The 22,500-nt window shown below is 29.4% G+C and overlaps 2 protein-coding genes across 7 annotated transcripts in view; both read left to right on the top strand.

Annotated features, from left to right (window-relative positions):
• LOC124430875 (monocarboxylate transporter 12-like) overlaps positions 1 to 21,736 on the top strand; it is a 41,809-nt gene extending 20,073 nt beyond the window's left edge. For 3 of the 5 annotated variants that reach the window (XM_046978059.1, XM_046978057.1, XM_046978056.1), the window contains 7 exons: positions 16,340 to 16,525; positions 16,968 to 17,115; positions 17,254 to 17,530; positions 17,656 to 17,899; positions 18,283 to 18,420; positions 18,616 to 18,903; positions 19,192 to 21,736. In XM_046978059.1, the coding sequence (XP_046834015.1) occupies positions 16,340 to 16,525; positions 16,968 to 17,115; positions 17,254 to 17,530; positions 17,656 to 17,899; positions 18,283 to 18,420; positions 18,616 to 18,903; positions 19,192 to 19,613 (1,703 nt within the window). In that variant the 3' untranslated portion in view covers positions 19,614 to 21,736. Of the gene's footprint in view, positions 1 to 10,079; positions 10,146 to 11,594; positions 12,237 to 13,025; positions 13,190 to 16,339; positions 16,526 to 16,967; positions 17,116 to 17,253; positions 17,531 to 17,655; positions 17,900 to 18,282; positions 18,421 to 18,615; positions 18,904 to 19,191 lie in introns of those variants that run through there. The other 2 variants (XM_046978058.1, XM_046978060.1) reach the window with 2 other exon arrangements.
• A 140-nt stretch (positions 21,737 to 21,876) lies between these two features.
• Positions 21,877 to 22,500, top strand: part of LOC124430876 — a 2,865-nt gene continuing 2,241 nt past the window's right edge. For both annotated transcript variants that reach the window (XM_046978062.1, XM_046978061.1), the window contains exon 1: positions 21,877 to 22,500. This exon is cut by the window's right edge and continues 19 nt beyond it. In XM_046978062.1, the coding sequence (XP_046834018.1) occupies positions 22,275 to 22,500 (226 nt within the window). In that variant the 5' untranslated portion in view covers positions 21,877 to 22,274.

Genomic DNA, 22,500 nt, shown 5'->3' with positions numbered 1-22,500 from the left:
TATGATTCTCGCGGTTGGTTTCGATATAACGACGAGAAAACTCGATAGAATTTATTCTCGATCGTTTTCTCTCTAATGTTCCAATGAAATTCTGAAAACGCGTGGAAATTATAATCGCGAAAGACGCTAAAATATATTGCTAGTTAGAATAATTCTACGTATAATATTAGAAAATAGTAATCTATTGGGCTCCATGGATGTAATCGTAAAAAAAAAAAAAAGAAAAAAAGAAAAAGAAAAAGTAAAAAAAAAAAAAAAGAAGAAGAAGAAAAGAAACGACAACTTTTCCTTTTTCTCTAACGCAATAACCGTCTGCTTTACTATCGTCGGCAGTACTATGAACGTCTAACAACCACCGAGTATAAGCCTTCGTAAATCTGTCTAATCGCGATCGAGCACCGTTTCCTTCAATGGAAAATATCTAAGAGTTTCCTCGAAACACCAATATATCTATCTAACGTTTCTAATAATGTCAAGAAACCAAATCGTATAGAATCGTTTTTATTTTTCTTTTTTTTCTTATTTTTTCTTTTTTTTTCTTTCAAAATTAAAATTTTTTAAAATTAATACAAAACGATCTTACGATCTTTTAATTAACGATTTGATATAAGTATGCATAAAAAAAAAAAAAAAAAAGAAATAAAATAAAATAAAATATTAACATTCCGACGTACAATTTATTTTTGATAAAAATTTGTAAAAAGTGAAAATAATGAGACGATCATATTGTGGCAATTCTTTTCTTTTGCAAAATTTAATAAAAGAAATATATTAAAAGCATTGATATGGTGTAATTCTGAATCGTATATCGTACGTTTAAAGGTTAAAAGTCTCCGTTTTCTCTCTCTCTCTCTCTCTCTCTCTCTCTTTTTGTTTTCTTTTAATTGATTTTCTTTTTTCTTTCTTTCTTTCTTTCTTTAAACATTTTCCTTATCCGCTTTGGTTTTTCTTATTTAAGTTTAAAATTTATTATATGTCTCTTTTAAGTATGTGCCATAAATGGTGGGTGTCGTTCAATAACCATCCTAACCATACTTACACACTTTATATCTCAAGTAGTGTAGTATATCTTTTCGTTTCGTTGCACCGTCAAGAATCTTATATAAACGGCGTAACTGAGGCCGAAAAAGCACTTTTCGCGTCACCTTAATTTCGTTTAGGTAACGCACACGTGCGGTAAGATACTCTCATAATTGCGGCGCTAATTGATTTCAGTATACGGCGCAAAGGTAATTACGTTTTAAAGAGAATCGTATTAACCAGACACACCGTGTAATTTCACGAACCGGTAACGAAAAGTACCAGGTGAACTTGATATTTCGAAATTATTGTAACAAGTGTCTCAAAAAAAAAGAAAAAAAAAAGAAAAAAGAAGGAAGAAGAAAACAATTAATTAATAATATAAGTAATGTCAGCGTATCACTTTTTTACATTTCATGATTTTAAAATAAATACATAGTATATGATTATAAAATAATAATAATAATAATAATAATAATAATAATAAAGTAATATGATGAATAATGTGAATAAATAAAAATATGATAATAATACGAGCGTAAATAATATGGACAAACATTTAATCAAATTAATATTATATAAAATAAATTTTGATATGATCGTTCGGTTTTTTTATTTTTTTTTTATTTTTTTATTTTTTTTTTTTTTTTTTTTTTTTTTTTTTTTTTTTTTTTTTCATCAAATAAGTAATAACGTATACGTATGCTTGTAATCATTAAAAGATAATTCTTACAATCCTATCAATAAAATAAATTCTTTTTCTAAGGACTTCATTCTAAAGGAATAAAATTATACTCAGTAATGGCCGCTCGACGTCAAATAAAAAGATATAAAGAAAAGAAAATCACAGGAAGGACTTACTCAATCGGTTTTATTGTAATTTATGAGGTAGGGAAATACAATGAAGTCCAACGGATACTCGTACGAGTTGATAATACATTAGTACATATCGTCTCAACGATCCAATGATCCATGGATCTCGCGTACAGGTATGCGCATCTCCCGAGGGCACGAAAGGAAAAAAAAAAACGATTTGTCAAGCGCACGAACGTTAGCTTCGATCATTAGGGCTCCATAGACGAGCACCTATGAAAACGTTTTCGTCTTCTCTCACAGACCTAATGAAGATTTATTTGTCATGAATTTTTTTTTTTCTTCTTCTTTTTTGCCTTCTTGTTTCTTTATTTCTTTTCTTTTGTTTTTTCTTTTTTGTTTTTTATTTTTGTTTTCTTTTTTTTCTCGAATTTCATACCTCGATATCGTATACATATTAATCGATATATTTTATCTTCTACGTAATAAGATCTTTTTTATTTTTTAATTTAAAAATATTATTATTAAATAATTTTGAATATTATCATATATTAAATATTGAAAATTTAACTTAAAATATTGTATTGAAGAAAATTTTATTATTATGAAATATATATTTCTTTCGATGGTTTAAAAAAGTTCATTGGTCGCGTCAGTCAAGGAAGAGAATTTCTTTGATGAAAGGAATCGGAAGGAGTTTATTATTCAATCTCCGGAATTTTCTTCTTACATCCCTCGTAATTCTGACGTAAATAGTTGCTATTACCAAGTAGAGTCCTGTGTCTTTCAATACGTATAAAAACTCGTCGTGTTTCGGATACCAAACGTCAAAGACAATTATCTCAGATCATAAAATACAAGAGAGAAAGGATCGCCACATCCCTCAGTATTATTTTATTTTCTTTTTTCTTTTTTTTTTTTTTTTTTTTTTTTTTTTTATTGCTTCCTATTGTGTTTTTTACACAATGAGAGCATATATCGGTAAGATCGGTAAGATACAAATATTGATAAGAGAATAAATAAAATTGCGAAGTCTTTCTTCGGTGAAAGTTTTAAATTCGCGCCAATGCTTTATGATTAGATTGGCTACGACAATATGATACCGATGTAATTATGCTCGTGAAGATTATTAGTCTTAAATTAATAGATATGATTTTTATATTTATTATTTCAAATTTTTTTTTTTTTTTTTTTTTTTTTTATAGATTGCATGATTTAAAACCAATATACATCGATGAATTACTACATAGACAAAACTTAAATCATTGATCGGTCATTTCGTAAAATTACTTTCAATTTATTTATAATTTTTATTAATTTTGAAATGATAATAAAACAGATGTTAATTTTATAGACATATCGTGAATCATTGACGAATTAATACGCATAATTACTATCAATTCATTTGTAATTTTCATTAATTTTAAATAATAATAACAATTAATTAAATCGTATTGATTATGATCGTAAAACATATTTCCATTCGCGATTTGTTTCCAATAAATAATTTCAACTCTAAGACAATTGATATAACATTGAGAATGACAAGATTAAAAATCAAAAAACTTGTCTAAGCCCAGAGGCCAATAAGAATGGTAATAAAGTTCCATTCTTTATAAATACTATGTATATGTGTATGCGTGTATGTGTGTGTGTGTATGTGTATGTGTATGTGTATGTGCTTTTATGATCGAAATTGTGCCTGATAGAAATTAATTGTAAACATTTTATTTTTATTAATTTTTTAAGTCATTTAATAGCGTCCAAAATAGAAATAATAAAACAGTAAATAATCCTAGAAAAAAAAAAAGAAAAAAACTACAAATCATTCGTTGAAATTGATCGATTTTCGTTTCTTCCGTATCATTTATCATGCAAATCGATCGATGAAAGTGATCTAAATCAAAACGACAGTTACAAGAACCCGAACGCGTGAAGGAATTCGTAAAGAATTTTGTCTTGTGATCCTACACAATGACACTTTTAAATCGTACATAGCGATTTGTAAAAATGTAAGAGTACATATATTATATATATATATATATATATATATGTACACATACATATACGTTTGCTTTTATTTTAACGAGATATAAAGTTAGATATAAATATTTGATGTCTTCTGTTAGCGAGTACGTACATCGTTTTATCGATCGATCATAACTACAAATTATAACTTGAAATTACTTTAGTTATAACACGGGGAAAGAAAGGGAATTGTTGCCAAAAAATGTAAAAATGTATTTCGATTTAATATTAAAATATGTACACGATATTTCATAACTTCGGGTCGTTACGTTAAAAAGTTTCTTTTTTTCCTTTTTTTTTTCCTTTCCTTATCTTTTCTTTTTCTTTTTTTTTTTTTGTGTCCCGTTCGAATTTACCTTCTTATCGACGTTTATTTTATTGCTTTTCAATTCCTCCTTTTTTTCCTTTCTTTAATGTTTTTGAAGATAGAAAAAAAAATTACATGCCAAGGCCGCGCGTATGACGATAATAACGGTATGATAATTTTGTCGACTTTTTTTTCCTTTTTTTTTTCTTTTTTTTTCTTTTTTTTTCTTTCCTTTTTTTTTTTGTCAACGCGTGCGATTAACTTCAAAAACGTACCGACGATATTCTCCGATACCGAAGGATCCTAAGACGTGAATCCACTTCGTCATCGTAAGTCTCAGAAAACGCCTTCTGTCAAAAGCAAAGCATGGCTTATACTCTGGCAATGCTAGTGAGAAAAAAAAAATTTCGAATAAAAAGTAACCTATCCAACCGAACGTAAAGATATTTATCGAAGAAAAACTGTCTACTGTATTTTTCTTCGAGGTTTCTCAATGTCAAGGAACGATCAAGGAACACTTATCTCCCCTTAAATCTTCCCTTCTCGTTCTCGTTTAACATTGTTCACGAGTGATCAAGCGTGTTTTTTCGATTAGTTAGGCTCGTTATTTCAAAGTAAATCCATTAAGACGAACATTAATCTTTGTTAACGAAACTTACAGAATTCAATTTCGTTTCACTTCTTTTTATATGTACATTTATATTGCCACGATAAAGATATATATATATATATATATATATATATATATATATAAACTTCGTGAAGTTTGTCATTTGAAAGATATGAAAATTTTTTCCTTAAAACTTAAATTTTTCAAAGTCATTTCATTTATTATGAAACTTCATAATTCCCGCGTTAACGTTGATGAAAAATGATCGATAAAACATCTGCTTGTTCTTACTTACCTAACAAAGATAAAACTAGAAAAAAGGGATCTTCTTTATCGACCCATTAATATCGTAAAAGAAATTTATATAAAAATTGAGATACCTACTGTCGGTAAGTTGAATGATCATTATATGTGTATGTCTACGATTATTGCGATCAACGATTTATCATTGACAGTTATACTTACGTAGATACCTATCGATCATTTTGTATTAACGTAAAATTAAAAATTAATACTTTAAAGAATACGAACACGTAAAACGAGTTAACAGGTATAATAAAAGGTAAAATTTAAACAAATATATCATTCGAAAGTCTTTTAAATCGTTCAATTTAGATCCATTGACAGGAACATGAATAATTGCATATACAATATAAAGGAGCAATAAAATGAAATATCGGTAATAAAACGTGTTTCACACGTGTGCTAACACATTCGAATGACCCGTAAAAATTCATGGTATCGTTGAGAATAGAACTTCAATGGTCGATCGATATCGTACAAATAATCAAGAAGAATAAGAGACCGTCGACGTAGATAAATAAACGTAGGTTGTATAAATATCGAAAAAGGGGATCGACTAATATGAGTTTAGACGATTGCTACTATAGAAGTAATCATTTTCAATGAAAAAAAAGGACAAAGATACATTCGAGGTTCTGAACTTAATGAATTTATCTCTATTATATATATATATATATATATATATATATATATATATATATATATATATTTATTTATCAGACAATTCGTAGAGCTTTATGAAAAAAGAAAAAGAAAAGGTAAAAAAATCGCAAGAGTTATCATCTTTAGGATTATGAATAAGTGAGAATTTATCTGCGACGAAGGATTTCCTTTTGAGGGAAAAAAAGAGAAAGAGACAATTTTGGAGGACCAAGCAATCTAACCGAGAATGACTCACGTTCCATCCTCGGAAGTTACGAGCGCTCTCTCCTTTTCCATTTTACGTATCTTAACTACCACGAAACTCATATTTTTTTGTTTATCTTCTGTATCAGAAAGGGTTTGAAACTCGTCACAAGATATCTCAATGTACAAATGAACGTATTATTTTAATTATTATTAGATTATTATTATTATTATTATTATAAAGAAAATTTATTGCAGATCGAATTAAACGTCTTCATAATTAAATCGACGTCTTCGTCGTAAATAAGTTTTATTAGAAAAAAAAAAAAAAAAAAAAAAGAAAGAAAAATTGATCTCGTTTAGATCATTCTCGATCGTGTGATTCATCTTGTAATTCGAGTAAATGATATAAATTCTTTTCTTAGATGTATTTATAATTATTCATACAAAATGTTTCATTATGTTCTTAAGTCACAAAAACATCGTAACTTTCGCTGATAAAAATGAAACAAGAACGAGATTGCGTCTTAGTCATTTATTATCTTCTTATGTTAAAAGATGAATTCACGCGATGAATTCACGCGATGAATTCACCTTTCGAGGTCGTAACAGAGGACCTTGACACTGCGACTCCATAGTGTATTAAAGAGGATGGACACATTTCGAAGTCTTTCTCTCTCTCTCTCTCTCTCTCTCTCTCTCTCTCTCTCTCTCTTTCTCTCTCTCCTTCTCTTTCTCTTTCTAAAATTTTTTTCGATTTATCCATGATCATTGAAAAAGAAATAAAACGATCTAATGCCTGACAATCGTAAGATTATTTTCTCTCGGAGATACTATTGCGAAGAATTTATTGAATCCGACGAAATTGGTCCTGGAGAAAAGGCGTAGGACATCGAAAGTCGATCGTTCATCAAATCAAACGACATCCTAAGACGTTTTTCCTTCGATGCTTCCTTCCTTGATTACATCGTTCTTTTTGTATTTTAGTAGTGTCGAGATATGGGTGATTCGTAGAAATCAAAAAAAAAAAAAAAAAGAAAAAAAGAAAAAAAAACAAAACCGAAAAAATATTCCAGAGAATAAAGAAAATTCGTGATATTAGATACGAATTATTATATATCTGACTTATATCAATCTTCTCTCTCTCTCTCTCTCTCTCTCTCTCTCTCTCTCTCTCTCTCTCTCTCTCTCTCTCTCTCTCTCTCTCTCTCTCCTACTGTAATTCTTTCGACATTTTTTAGCTTGCTTAAAATCCACACGGGCTCGACAACGTTCGTGGATTAACCGAGCGAAAGGAACGAGATAGCTGGACGAGAATAGACGTCGCGACGTCGCCCACGACATCGTGATCAATTTAGGAGTTGGAAATGTTTAAGTGAGAAGAAAAATGATCCTTATGAAAGAGAAAGATAGATACATAAAGAGAAAGAGAGAGAGAGAGAGAGAGAGAAAGAGAGAGAGAGAGAGAAATACAAACGAACCATACGAGATTTATAATACCTTTCCAATTCGACAGCTGCATCGTACTAAACTTATAGATAAAAATAATTTTAATTTTTCTTTCTCTCTTTCTCTTTCTCTTTTCCTTTTTCTTTTTCTTTCTCTCTTTCTCTTTTTCTTTCTCTCATTTATATATATATATATATATATATATATATATATATATATATATATATATATATACATATATGTGTATGTATACATCGATACCAACACTCACATAATGATATAAAATATTGTGTTGATATTTATGCATATAGGATTTGTTTTGATCCTCCATAAGCACTAACTTTTTATTAGGCTATCTTCTCGAAAATATAGTATTATTATTGAAGATATTATTGGTATAAAAAAAAGAAAAAAAAGAAAAAAGAAAAAGAAAAACATTGAGTAGTAACGTGGTCCCTTTTTTATATTTTATGAATGAATGAATCATTATTTGGACATGTGTCATTTTGTAATATTTATCGGTCCTCGTTTCTTAGGATATGTATACATAAAAATTTGATAATATAATTCGATTAAAGGGAATCAATGTTATGTATATAAAATTTGATTAATCGATAGTAATCAACATTGAACTGAAGATATATATAAATACATATATATGTTATTTGTATATATATATATATATATATATATATATATATATATATATATATATATATGAATATGTATTTTTGTATATTATTTTTAGGATATCGCTTTTTATGGATTTATTTTCAAACCCATAAAGTTTTGTTAAAGACACCTTTACGATCTTAGAAGTAATATTTTACTGATTTTTGGTTCGACTTTATTCGTCTGCGGTTATCGACATATCTCGACGAAAATGCGGGTAGACATACCACAAAATCGACGAAAGTTTTCCCCTGGGAGTGTTCGATATTTCATCGGCTCTGTCATCACAACTAGTATCTCTCAGCACGATTCACGAAGTCGTCTTTAAATTATTATCCGCCAAAAATTTTCTACGTAGAGAGAGAGAGAGAGAGAGATATTTTCTTATTTTTTCTTTCATTTTTCTTTTTTCTTTTCTTTTCTTTTTACCTTCTTTTTTTCTGTTTTTCTTCCTTTTTTTTTTTTTTTTTCATCCTCACAAATTTGTCACACTTAAGCTTCTTATTGTAATTACCAATCGTTCGCGGTAAATTTCGATCGTTCGATCAATTTACATAATTTTACAAAATACCCCGCCGACAGGCAATTTAAATCGCTTATCGCCGTCAAATTTGCCCGATTTTTTTTTTCCTCCCGTCGTATTTTCCTTTGATCGATCTTTATCTTCTTCGCTCGTCGACGCACCCAAATTGCTCGATTATCGCTTCGAACGAGAAAACTGGCATTTAATATCGATTATACCCCATCCTTTTCACATTCGACGATGATTTTACTTTTTTCTTCTCTTCTATTTTTTTTTTTTTGATGTCTTTTAGTTTTTGATTTTTGTTCCTTTTTCGTGGTTTTTTTTCTTTTTTTTTTATTTCAACGCCTTTCAACAGAACTCTCTCGTCCCAGCAAAGTCGACAACCACGCGAAGATAATTAAAGATTATGGAATAATGAATAACAAAAAGAAAAAACAAAAAAAAAAGATAAGAAAAGAAAAGAAAAGAAATTTTAGCCAATTAAAACGTTCGATGTATTACATCGATTAATTATTATAAATAAAAAGAAAAGATATATCCTAATTCGAAGTTTAAGAAGATTATGCGATTTATTGATCGAACAAATGAACGTAAAGATTAAAAGTGTTCTAATCATATATCACTATTTATTATCAGCTCTATTAGATAAACTTCGACAGTAAGCTAATCGTGGGAATTAATTAACGAGATATTGAGACTTAATTAGGATGATTCAAGAAATTTCATAATGTTTTTTTTTTTTTTTTTTTTATATTTTTATAAGACATCGAACGTATGTAGACTTAGGTTTCAAAAATGATCTTTTTTTTTTTCTTTTATTTCTATCTTTTTTTTTTTTTCTTTTCTTTACGATATTATACATTGCAAATTTCTAATGTATAATAAAAAATATTTATCTATATTAATATACATGCATAAATAAATTTGTAATTTGTAGTTGACATACTATAGTACATACATATATATATATATATATATATATATATATATATATATATATCACAGTTATTTGTAAAAGTCAAAATTGTTGAATTTTCTGAATGAAATTAAAAGAAAGAAATGTGGATTTATTTGGATGAATAAAGTAAGAAATAATTAAAAATAAATTAAGGGGAAAATTTAATTAAGCTCATTTAAACGAGTATAACCATGATTAAAAATGATTGACCGTGAAAACACGTGGCGAGGTCAGAGAACGATTGTGATTGGCTCATCAGTTTCCCCTACGCAAGCTCAAACTTCTTCAGCGCGCGTCTCTTCTCCGATCCACCTCGATGAATCCAGTCGACGTTCGGCAACGCGTCTCTCTTCTTGCCTTTCGCGAACCCTTTGATCATTTCCGTCACGTAAAAGTTAAGAACGATCTATATTCGAGCACGAGCTCGTCTCTTTCAACGATTTCAGTGCGATCTTTTCCAAGTTACACACGTTGATCTCTTCGTCGTCTTCCTCGAGATCACATTTCGATCATAATTATAATATTTATAGAGGGATATTTTTATATTAATTTTTCTAGATAATTTTATGAGGTTTAGATTGAAAAGAAAAAAAAAAAATATATATATATATAGGTATATAGATATTTTTAATACATTTAATTGTATATTTAAGTGATCCATAGAATGAATCAATGAAAGATCTACGATGATTTTTTTCATGTAAAAATTTTTATTTATATTCATTCTTTATAAATCGATTGATTAACTTACTGAAAAGATCTATAAATCGCTTGAATATTTTTTTTTCTTTTTCCTTTTTTCCCCATTGATGAAACGAGTCAAAATTTTATTAATTAAGATTTGTATCATTAGACAAATTTTCTTAATTACAATCGAACGAGAAAAATTAAAATAAAAAACGATTGATCAATTTCAATGAAATCAAATAATATTTGAATAACTTTGATGATATTTTTGACGATATAATGAGATCAACGAACGATTCTTCGACGATTTAACTTTTTCATTGTGATTAGAATTATAAAAATCGATCGATCGACTTTGTACAAAAATCTTCGAATAAACTTCATTAACATTTTCTACGATAGAACGGATCAATGAGAATGATCTTTTAATAATTACGATAAATTAGAAATTTTTTCCAAATGTTATCTATTAATTCGATAACGTTTAAATTTTCACTCGAGCTTAACGTGGATATAAAAAGAAAGAAGAAAAAAAGAAAAAAAAGAAAAAAAAAAAAAAAGCAAAGGGGAAAAAAAAGAGAAATGAAAAAAAGAAAAGGAACAAGAAAATGAAATAATAAATTGTCCGATAAAATGGTTGACATCATCTCATGAGACGGGAGATGATCGCGTAAAACGTTTCCTAGTCACGGATCGTTTCCTTTTCGCAATATTTCGTTGGTAAAGCAAATCAAATACATGGACAACGGTATAGGTCGTAAGCACAAAACAGCTTTTCATTTCTTTTTTTCATCTCCTTCCTTCCTTCCTTCCTTCCTTCCTTTCTTATTTCCTTAACGCTCAAGATCCACGCGTGTCCTTTTTCTGATCCTCCTTTTTCTCTCATTCTCCTGTTTGCCTAGCTTTTATCATAATGCATGACCATCCGAGCATAAGAAAACGAGAAACTTGTCACAAAAAAAAAAAAAGAAAGAAAAAAGAAAAAACGCGCGTGCTCGCACACACACACACACACACACACACACAAACACACATAGAGTCTCAAGCTATCATAAATTCTACGATAATATTTATGTTATTTCTTGAGACAGAAATAATAAATGAAATGTATATATACATATATATATATATATATATATATATATATATATATATGTATGTGTGTGTGTGTGTGTGTGTATGGATACATTCTCCATTGTATTATATTAGAAATAATATTTCGCATAAAATTAAATCAATTTAACATTTTCTTTTTCATATCTCAAACGACAAATTAGATACATGATATAACATTTTTAGATTATAATTACGTATATGAGCTTACGATAATTATTTTTTCTTTTTTTTTTTTTCTCATAATAATTCAATAAAAACTTTGACGACATATCTATACGTATAAATAATTTCAAAGCTAAGATCAATTTCAAAGATATTAATACTAATTCACGAGATGATACGTAAAATTATCAGAAAGAAAGAAAGAAAGAAAATAAAAAAAAAAAAAAAAGAAAGAGAATAATGTTGAAATGAAAAAAATAAATGTAACAATATTAGCTAATAATAAATATTAAGGGGCTGACTTTTTGTATAAGAAATTTTCTTCGTAATAGAAAATATCAGAATTTGTATAAGATATTTTGATCGTAAAAGAAAATATCAGAATCGTAAATGAAAAAGTGTTTACTGAAAATAACGTAACGTCATTGACGTTATAGGGGTAGAACGAAATAACATTAGAATATCGGAATTGAAGATCTCGAGGAGGAGATCGACAGGAAAGATCGACGAAAACGAACGATGTGTCACAAGAAAGAGGATTGTCACGAGGGATGAAGGCTCGTGAACGTGCCCAAAAGGATGTCGTCGTCCTGCAAAGTCCCGCTTATGAGGATAGCGGGCTTGCTACTTCCGGTGAACTCGGTGAACAATCATTTTCAGGAGAGTGCGAGGGTATTGCGTGTTTGCCCGCTCGCGACGAGGTCAAAGGGATCGACGGTGACCCTAATCGCGATCCCAGGTCCGATATAATCATTGATATCCTTATCGTTTAATTCGATACTTCAATTCGGTTTATAGCAATGTACAAAATCTAGAAATTGAATTCGATTTGAATGATATTCGATGAAAATTAAATAATAATCTAGCTCAAAATAATCGATATATTCTATGAAATAAAAGAAAAGAAAAGAAATAAAACATATTTTAAACAATACAAGATTTTATTTTGATTTTTAAATGATATCTCGTTTCGATATATTAAATTTTTTTTAACATATTAGAAGAAGAAAATTATCAACAATAAAATAAAATAAAATAAAATAAAATAAAATACAATGCTTTTTATTAGATTTTATAAATAAAATCGAATTTCTTAATGTACTTTATTAAATAATAATGATACAAATTCTTATGAAAATAATTGTATTATATTATATTTGCAATACTTTTTGGATGGAAAAAAAAGAAGAAAAAAAAAAACAAAAAAATTATAATATTACTATTATTATCCATTCATAGAATGTGAAACGTCAAACGAGCCGACAAATATCTCGTTAGAATTCAAAAGACATCTTCGAAACGTGTCGGTCGAGTTTCGAAAGAATTATGTTAATCGTCTAGCACGGGGTTTTATCTGTAAACGCATTATATATTCGCTCTCGTTACGATGAAAAGAAAGTCCACGTCGTTATGATAACGAAGTGGTCGCGTGTAAACGAGAATTCGCAATGTTTTTCGTTTCCCTTCGTCTTGAGAATTATTTTTTGTTGAACATATGTAAATATATGTATATATATATATATATCAGGTATACTATAAGACAACATTATTATCCTGAGAGTGGTTGGGGTTGGGTCATCGTTGTAACCGGCGTAATGGTGCAAATTCTCGCTACGGGAATTCATGGTGCCGTTGGTGTCTGGTTGATACTCGATGGAACAAAACGATTTCGACAGCCCTTACTTAACGTAGGTAGGTTTATCCCTTAGAGATCTTGAGTATGCAAAATTGAGAAAAATTTTTTCATTTAAAATCAAACATTCTATAAAATCATGAATATGTAATGTATTGTATTAAATATGAATAATTCTTATGTTATTTAACTAAAAAAAAAAAAAAAAGAAAAAAGAAAATAAGCAAAACAAAGAAGGAAAAACATTTCTTAATCAATAATATTTACTCGTAATTAATATCGCGCCTTTAAGTATGCAACACTTAATATCTTATCGAATAAATTCGATAAAATATTCGATCTCAATCAGTAAGAAACTTTTTCTTCAAGCCCCTGCATATATATTACTCTTTATTACGTCCATGTACATGCGTGTTGCCTATCGTAAGGGGCTTATAAAAAAAAAAAATTTTTCTTACTAATAGACGACACACGATATAGCAATTATCAACGGAGTACAAAGTGTTATCTATTTATTCAATTATCTTGTCGGACAAAATGTCTCGTGTCAAATGTATGATCAATCATTATAAAAATACATATATCCTCCTGTATAATGATTTGTAAAAAAAAAAAAAAAAAAGAAAAAAAATGAAGAAGAAAAAAAAAATATGAAATATGAATTTGAAAGTTATATCTAAAAACGAAACAAAAAAAGATATTGATTACAGATTAGAATTAATTCGCAAACTGAAAGATCAAAACTTTCCCATGGAGGTGAAGTTCACAGTCGAGGAAAGTGATGTTAAAAGTCATTCTCCTAAGCAGATTAAACTATTCTTATTCTCTTTCTCTCTCTCTCTCTCTCTCTCTCTCTGTCTCTCTCACGAGTAAACTAAAGAGATTCCTTGTGAACTCTTACGAAAGTTGGTGTCCTGTTACTACTAGTTGGCACGAGAAACGTTCTGAGAAGATCGGTTCATTGACCCACACACGTAGAAATTCTCGAAGAAGCACAAGCACTCTCCCTCTCATCCAGCTTAGCTTTAAGCAAGCAATCCAAAGTATTTTCTCTCTCTCTCTCTCTCTCTCTCTCTCTCTCTCTCTCTGTTTCTCTCTCCCTATCTCTCTATATCTTTTCTCTCTTCTCATTCCTTCAAGAAGAAAATGAAAAGGAAAAGAGAATGAAACTCTCTTAGAATTTCCGATAAAGGATTTTGATTCTGACCAATGGAAATGGACAAAAAGGTGGTAGAGGAAGAGAGCATTTTGTTTTGGACGCTTTTCTACAAATACTTATGAAGCGTAGCTTGAATCTCAGTTCAACCCCCCCCCGCCCACCTTCCATACTCTCTCTCTCTCTCTCTCTCTCTCTCTCTCTCTCTCTCTTTTTTTCTCTGTAACATATCCTCCCTTCGATAAACTTCTCTTTCCTACTTTAACCATTATATCTCCCGATAGGATCGAAGTATAGCGAAGTTCTTTTCTTTCTTTTTCCCCTCTCTCCTCTTCACGTCTCTTCACTCTTCAATCCTCTTGGATGGTTGGATCTTAGTAAGGAGTTTGGTAAAAGAAATGCAAATGCGTTTCGTGATAGAAGTCCGATAAAATAAAAGAGAACATATTCTCGATATGATATCTTCATGGTTCGCCAAGTTTTTCGATTTCTTTCTACATTCCTTTGTCTTTATAAGTATTTCTTTATTTTTTTCTCTCTGTCTATCTCTCTCTCTCTCTCTCTCTCTCTCTCTCAAACGCACACATACACATACACACATACACTTTGTCATATACATATCTTTTATTTTTCAATTTTATTGAAATAAATATTATCATATGTTATCATAGATAAAAGATATAAGAGTGATTTTCATTGTCATATTTTTGTCACACATTTATTTTCATCAGAAACGTGTAATTTCTTCTACTTGAAATCGATCCTCTTAAAAAAAAAAAAATAATAAATAAATAAATAAAATAAATGAAAGTAAAAATAAAAGAAACATGATTCAATCTTTACGATTGTTTCGAGCGAAGAATAAAAATCGATCTTGAAGTTGAAAAGAAAGAAAGAAAAAAAGAAAGAAAAAAAAGAAAAGAGAATACGAGTCAAACGAGTCTCCTAATTTTACCATTAAGAATACGAACGCGTAGGTGAACGCATATTAGAAATAAGAAAGAGATAAAGAGAGAGAAACAGAGGGAGAGAGAGAGAGAGAGAGAGAGAGAATGAGTGAGAAAGAGAAAGAAAGAGGATCGTTAGACACACCGGCCTCCGAAACGGAAACGATATAGCAAATGGAAAACTTCGAAGCAAGTTGGCCAACAAGTCGACATAAAGATCAAAGTTATTTGAAATTTTGTGTAGGCATACACGAATACACGTAGAAACACGTGCTCTTCTTGTATATGTCTGACATTTTTATTGTCCATCGTATATCGTTCACGTTGCTTTTACGCATGTACATTAGAATTTATCATTGACACGAGAACATGGATCATGGAACTGTTTGCTCGTTTGTTATGATCGATTTACGATTTGTTTTCTTTTTTTTTTTTTCTTTTTTTTTTCGATTTAACTTTAGTAACCAATCGTGAGAGATTCTATCGAAATAATAATTCCGAGTTTCTCGTATGTGTAATGTTTATGTGTGCGTGTTTGTATATCATTATTATACGTACGAATACACATAGAACTATATGTAAATCAACAACGTTGAATCAATTTTGACTTGTACGTCTAGCAAATTCTTCCAATATTTTTGAATTTGTATTCTTTTGGTAAATAGACCACCTCAATACATATGTAATACGATGACAGGGAAATATCAAAAGTATTCTAAGAGTTGAACATCCAAATGATGTATTTTACATCAGGAACTTCGAACTTTTGTCGAAGAACATACTCGAAAACATCTGTAAATCATCGAATTTTCTTCAAACTTTTTTATGACAAACACTTTGCATTTATTTATTTATTTTTATTATTCTTTTTTTATTTCATCATCATCATCATCATCATCATCATCATCATTATTATTATTATTATTATTATTATTATTATTATTATTATTATATGAAGTTGTTTTATCTCGTGTGTAAGAAAAAAAAAGGAAAAGAAAAAAGGAAAAAAAGGAGAGAGAGAAAAAAATGATTCGTCGATAATGATTAATTAATTAATATCTAAGACTTATCAGATTTATAATTGAATTAATTTTCTCTCGTCGTAGGATGGTTAGGTGCTATGTCCACTGGTGTAGCCTTGCTGGTGTCACCCGTTACTATAGCCTTTTGTAGAAGAAAAAGCACCAGAGTTACGGCCGTTTTAGGTGGCCTCGTTACGGCACTCGGTTGCCTCTTCACGTCCTTCGCCTCGCAATTTCATCAATTGTTCTTCAGTTATGGTACCATGGTGGGTGAGTGAGTAAAAGAATCATATCTTAAATTAAGCTGAAAACAAGTTCAATTAAAATTAATCAACCTGACAGTAAATAAGATTGATATTTATTTATTTATACAATTTCAATTGATCAAAGTCTTATTACTATTACTGTTATTATTATTATTATTATTATTATTATTATTATTATTATTATTATTATTATTATTATTATTATTATTATTATTATTATTATTATTATTATTATTATTATTATTATTATTTAACAAGAACGATTGTATTTAAAAAAAAAAAAAAGGAGAGAGAAAAAAGAAAGAAAGATTTACGAAACTTCTTCGACGATCTTTCTATTTGTTCATTTATTTATTTATTGATTGATTTATTTTCTTTTTTTTTTCTTCTTCTTTTTTTCTTTTCTTTTTTTTTCTTTCTTTCTTTATTAATTGGAACATTAACAGGAATAGGTGTGAGTATGACAAGAGATTGCAGTACGCTAATGGTAGCACAATATTTCAAACGAAGAAGAGAACTCGTTGAGATATTCATCGTCTCTGGAAGTGGTTTGGGTATAGCAGTCATGTCGGCCTTTATAAAAGGTGCCATTAGGTGAATTTACTTTTTTTTTATATATATATATATATGTATATAAATATATATAAAAAAAAAAAAAAAGAAAGAAAAAAATTAATAAAACTTTTCTAAATAATAAACAAAAAGAGTAAAATGGAATGATCGTATTTACAGCAAGATAGGATGGCGATTGGGTCTTCAAGCGGTTACCGGTGTCGTTTTTCTCACCTTCATATTAGGAACATTTTATCGAAGCGCTTCTTTATATCATCCTCAACGTCGAGCAATATTACATTTGAAGAATCAAAAGAGAAAGATCAAGGACAAGAATAAAACGGACGATAGACCGGCGTTCTTTGATTTTAGCACCCTCAAAAGTAAAACCGTTAGGATATTATTGGTTTCAACGGGGATATCGGCTTTTGGAATAAACACGCCGATTTTTTATCTGGTTAAAATAAATATTACGAGATATTATAATGTCGTTTTATTGCGTTATTTAAGTTTTACAATAAAACTGATGACGATATCGATTGATTTTTTCTTTTTCTTTTTTTTTTTTTTTATAATACGTAGGCGCATCAAGCGGAGGAGGAGGGCCTTGGGGACACCGTTGTCTTGCTTCAAGCTTATCTCGGATTGGCTTGGACACTTGGCTGTGTGGCCTTCGGTCTTTTGGTCGTTCATCGGAACGTCGAGTGCAGAATTGCAAGGCAGTATCTCACACAGGCTGCTGTCTTCGTATGCGGGCTTTGCATCCTTGCTCTCACTGCTGTTCAAGGAAATTATCATGGATATGTTATGTTCACATGGATTTACGGTATATCATTCAAAATATTCTACTTCGTTTTCTTATTATTATTATCTCTTTTCTTTTCCTTTTTTTTTTTTTTTTCTTTTTTTCATTGGAGACTATCAACGCGATAAACGAAAAAAATCTTTTTTACAAATTTATCGTAAATTTATTTAAAATCCTCTCTCTTCATTTATTTATTTATTCATTTATTAATTTATTTCTTGTTCACGAAGTTAAATAACTTCGAATGACCAGAGTTCTCCTTTTTTCTTTCTTTTCTTCTTTTGCAGAACAGTGAATAAAATTCATTATTATCATTGATGATTCTTCCATTTATTATACTTATAATAATATCGATCATTTCGAATCGATTTACGAGCAATAATATGGTAATTTTCATCTTTCAGGGATCTTTTGTGGTGGCTATCATTACAGTCTGAAAATGTATACGTACGAAAGGGTAAGAGCAAGGAATTTTGCCAGAACTTGGGGCTTCGTTCAATGCTCTCAAGCGATACCGATCGCCATTGGTGTGCCAATATCTGGTAATAATTAAAATTAACGAAAACGAGTCAAGTTCCATATCGATAATATTTATTATTATCCGAATTTAAACAATACAAATGACTTTAATCCTTTCTAATCGATCTGATGTATATATATATATATATATATATATATATATATATATATATATCAAATGTGTTTACATATAATTTTTTATTAACTTATTTTTTTAGGATATATAAATGTTGGTTGTGGTGGTAAAGCAGGTTACTACTTTAGCTCGACTTGCGTTTTAGTCGGCAGTTTCACTCTATTCTTCATAGATCTCCATAGGCGAAACTTGTCGAAACACAAACATACCAGAGCAAATGGTAGCAAGCATTTATGTGTTCTTGGTAATTGTCCTCAACAACGGAGACCGTCCTTTAGTCAGGAACCCGAAAACGATGGGACACATGTGGCAGCTGCTGGTGCAGCTGCTGCTGCCCTTGTTCTTGGAGCTGAACTTGGACCAGCACCTGGTAAAAACATCTCAATTAAAAAAAAAAAAAATATATATATATATATACACACACATATATTATACATAATTTCTTTACTTGCAAAGAAGAAAAAAAAAAGAATAACAAACAAACAAAAGTTATATTTGATAATTAAAAGAATTTATTTTTAATATTCACTTGACGTAGTTCTTCGACATAGTTAATATAATATAAGAGATAATACTATTTTGTTTTGTTTCGTTTTTTTTTTTTTCGTTCTTATTTATTTATTTTCTTTTTTTTTCTTTTTCTTCGTATCATATTCAGGTGACATAATAGATGCATTAGGAGCAGAGAAGCCCGAACTGACGTGTATTTCCGAGGAGGGTATAGCCGATATGGATCTACCAGATAATCTTCTTGACGATCTCGATTATATCGGTGATTGTATAACCTCGTGCAACAAGGTTGAGAACTACCTCATGCTCTCAGAATTTGAAAACAATCTGATCGCCGAGATGCCAATTATTATGGACCGGCGAGGTCGCAGATGGTCCTTGGCACGATCCAAGGCCGGTCAAACGACTATTTGTGGTCAACAAACGGTTGGAACTAATGCAGTGGCAGGAAACTCATCGATTCAGGAGGAAGATTCGAACGAAACGAACGCCGTCAAGTGGCACCTTGGAAGTCAGCCTACCAACGCTAATAGTCGAACGATTACGGTCATTGACGAAGCGAGTACGTAATTTCAAGGGCGAAAGGGTTTCTCGCGTTCGACGTTAACAAAAAAAAAAAAAAAAAAAAAAAAGAAGAAGAAGAAAAAGAAAGAAAGAAAAGAAGTAGAAGAAAAAGTTATCCTGAAAAGGAAAAAGATAATTTAGTAATAACGAGAAAGGAACGAATTTTTTGTATGAGACAATTTCGATTCGTTGATGATGATGATGATGATGATGATGATGATGATAGTGGTGGTGATGATGGTCGCGAAAGAAGTATAATCTACTCGAGACGAAGAGACAAAGAAAAATTAAAAAACAATGAGAAGAAGCAACAACAACAACAACAAAAATGACAAACATATAAGAAAAGAGGAAAAAAGAAGAATGGTGATAATTTTTTTAAACAAAATCGTAACAATCCGACCGCGGCACTGCCTTTCCGATATAAACATACGATAACAATCGATGATTAGCTTCTTTTTTCTCCTCTTATTGAATACGTTTTTACGTTAATAAATTTAATATTAAGCGATAAAAAGAAAGAAAAAAAAGAGAGAGAGAGAGAGAGAGAGAGAGAGAGAGAAGAAATAAAGAAAGTGATCGTAAACGTTGATCGTCTCGAAAAAAAAATATCCAATCGCGACGTTCGAATTCGCGACGTAATTAAGGACAATAACGTCGGCTATCGGCGAGAGAGGAACCACGGAAACACGCTCCGTCCATCATGGATTCAAAAAAAAAAAAAAAAAAAAATAAAAAGAAAGAAAGAAAGAAAGAAAAAAGAAAATACACGACTCCTGTCGACGTACACATTACTATTTCTTCGGTTTTTAAAAATTACATCAAGATTTTTGAAAACTTATTAATAGATCTTACGAAATAACGCTTAATACGTAGGCACGCTAGCTAAAGATTTTTAAACTAGTCTATGCGATCGAAAGATCTATGCGAATATTGAAATAATACGATATATATATATATATATATATATATATAATTATAAAAAAAATATATAATATAATATGTTCTAATAAAAAAAAAAAAAAAAACGTGATTATATATTATTATATTATTATTATGCAAAATGTAACGTACACGTTAGTAATGAACAATTCAAGAGATAATAATATAGGTATGTATCTATTTATTTATCGCAATATTTATGATTAGAATGTACATATATATATATATATAAAAATATATATATTACATACATACAATATAAAATATAAAAATATAGGTGCCATGTATGTAAACGATTATTATATACGTATGCGAGTACAATTCAGCGTTCAAGGCTGTTAAGATCATTCGGTCTTACGATAATGAATAGCTGAAAAATAGTAGAAAATTTATAATTACGTAATTATGTGTGTATGCAGGGTGGTTATGCTAAAATTGTCGATATTTCCAAATACGCTTATGCTGTAATCAAGTTCAACGAAAAATACAGGACGATTCGTCGTTAATGTTTGCTAGGTCTCCTTTAAAAAAAAAAATTATTAATTAAACAGTTATACTATAGCTGTTCTTAACGTTTGTTATAGTGTAAGAAATGTCGAATGCTTCATTCAAAATTTCGAACATTTTTGACGACTTCGATTATCGAAACAATCTTCGAGCGCCATCCAACGACAAAACGTCAAAGTTCTTTTAGAAAACTGCGCCCCTGGTAATAGGCTACATTTGTCTAGAAAATATCTACCGAAAATATTAATTTGTAAACAATTTCTTTCCTGTTTTTTTTTTTTCTTTTTTTTTTTTCTTTTTTCTTTTTTTTTCGTTTTCTTTTTATAATAACCAAATTTTATAACACAATGGGAAATTATATTGTCATGCAAAAGTAACTTTACGAATAAGAAAAAAATAAAACAGGAAAAGATAAAAGAACAAATAACCATTACAATATCTAAAAAATAGAAAAACCTTGATAAAATCCAGTAAAAATATTTGATCGTATTTGAAAATAAAGTATTTGTATGTATATATCAGGGAGACCTTCAAAAAACTTCAAATATTGTATTAATTATTAACATTGATTTAGTTATTATAAAAGTATCTTTTCACTCTGTAATACAAATCGTTATATATCTTTTTCCTGTTTTTCTTTCACATTAAATATACATTAAAACCGTAAGTATACGCGATAACTCGTAGAAAATTTAATTCATTTATATCAAAATATAAATATCGTATAACGATTCTACAATAAGAGGATCCTTAATAATGGATTCTTAATGTATTAAATAATATCTCATCACCAATTCCAAGGACATAAAAGATGATTTATATTTATGACAAAATAATAATAGGAAATTCTAAATACCCCTAATCTTGTCTAATTATTTTTCGAACATTTATGCTATATCGGAAATATCGTTGATTTCACTCGTACAGTTAAGATGGTTTAAAAGTGAATATGCAAATTTGTATAATGAGTTGTATTCATTTTTAGTTCAAACGTTTCTTCGTTTAATACAAAAGAAAACTAGACAAGAAGAAGTTATTCTTTTTTAAGAAAGGAAAAAGAAAAAAAAAGAAAAGAAAGAAAGGAAGATCTAATAATCATTTAGGATAAATAATAATATAGTATAGATTAATAATAGTATAGAAGCAAAAGTTAATAATTAGTTTCGACGAGTAACCTCGAAAGAATTCGAAGAAGAAGTATTACAAATCACAAGAACGATGGAAGTATCAAATTTGTCACCCACACTTAAACATAGAAGGAAATTTGAACGCATCAAAACGATTAATACGAACTATAACGACACATCATTCGTTAATCATAACTCCGATCTATATACAATAAGTAAACTATATGCTTGTATTAATCAGAAAGCTCAGACGTTAACAGACTGTTGTAAAGAGTCCACAGACAAGTGTCTTTTGCAAGAGGAGAAGGATTTTATCG

This window comes from Vespa crabro, chromosome 19 (assembly GCF_910589235.1).
Source record: "Vespa crabro chromosome 19, iyVesCrab1.2, whole genome shotgun sequence".
In the NCBI taxonomy this organism is placed as follows: domain Eukaryota; kingdom Metazoa; phylum Arthropoda; class Insecta; order Hymenoptera; family Vespidae; genus Vespa; species Vespa crabro.
Note: the sequence above shows the minus strand (reverse complement) of the source record. Positions and strands in the feature narration are given on the sequence as shown.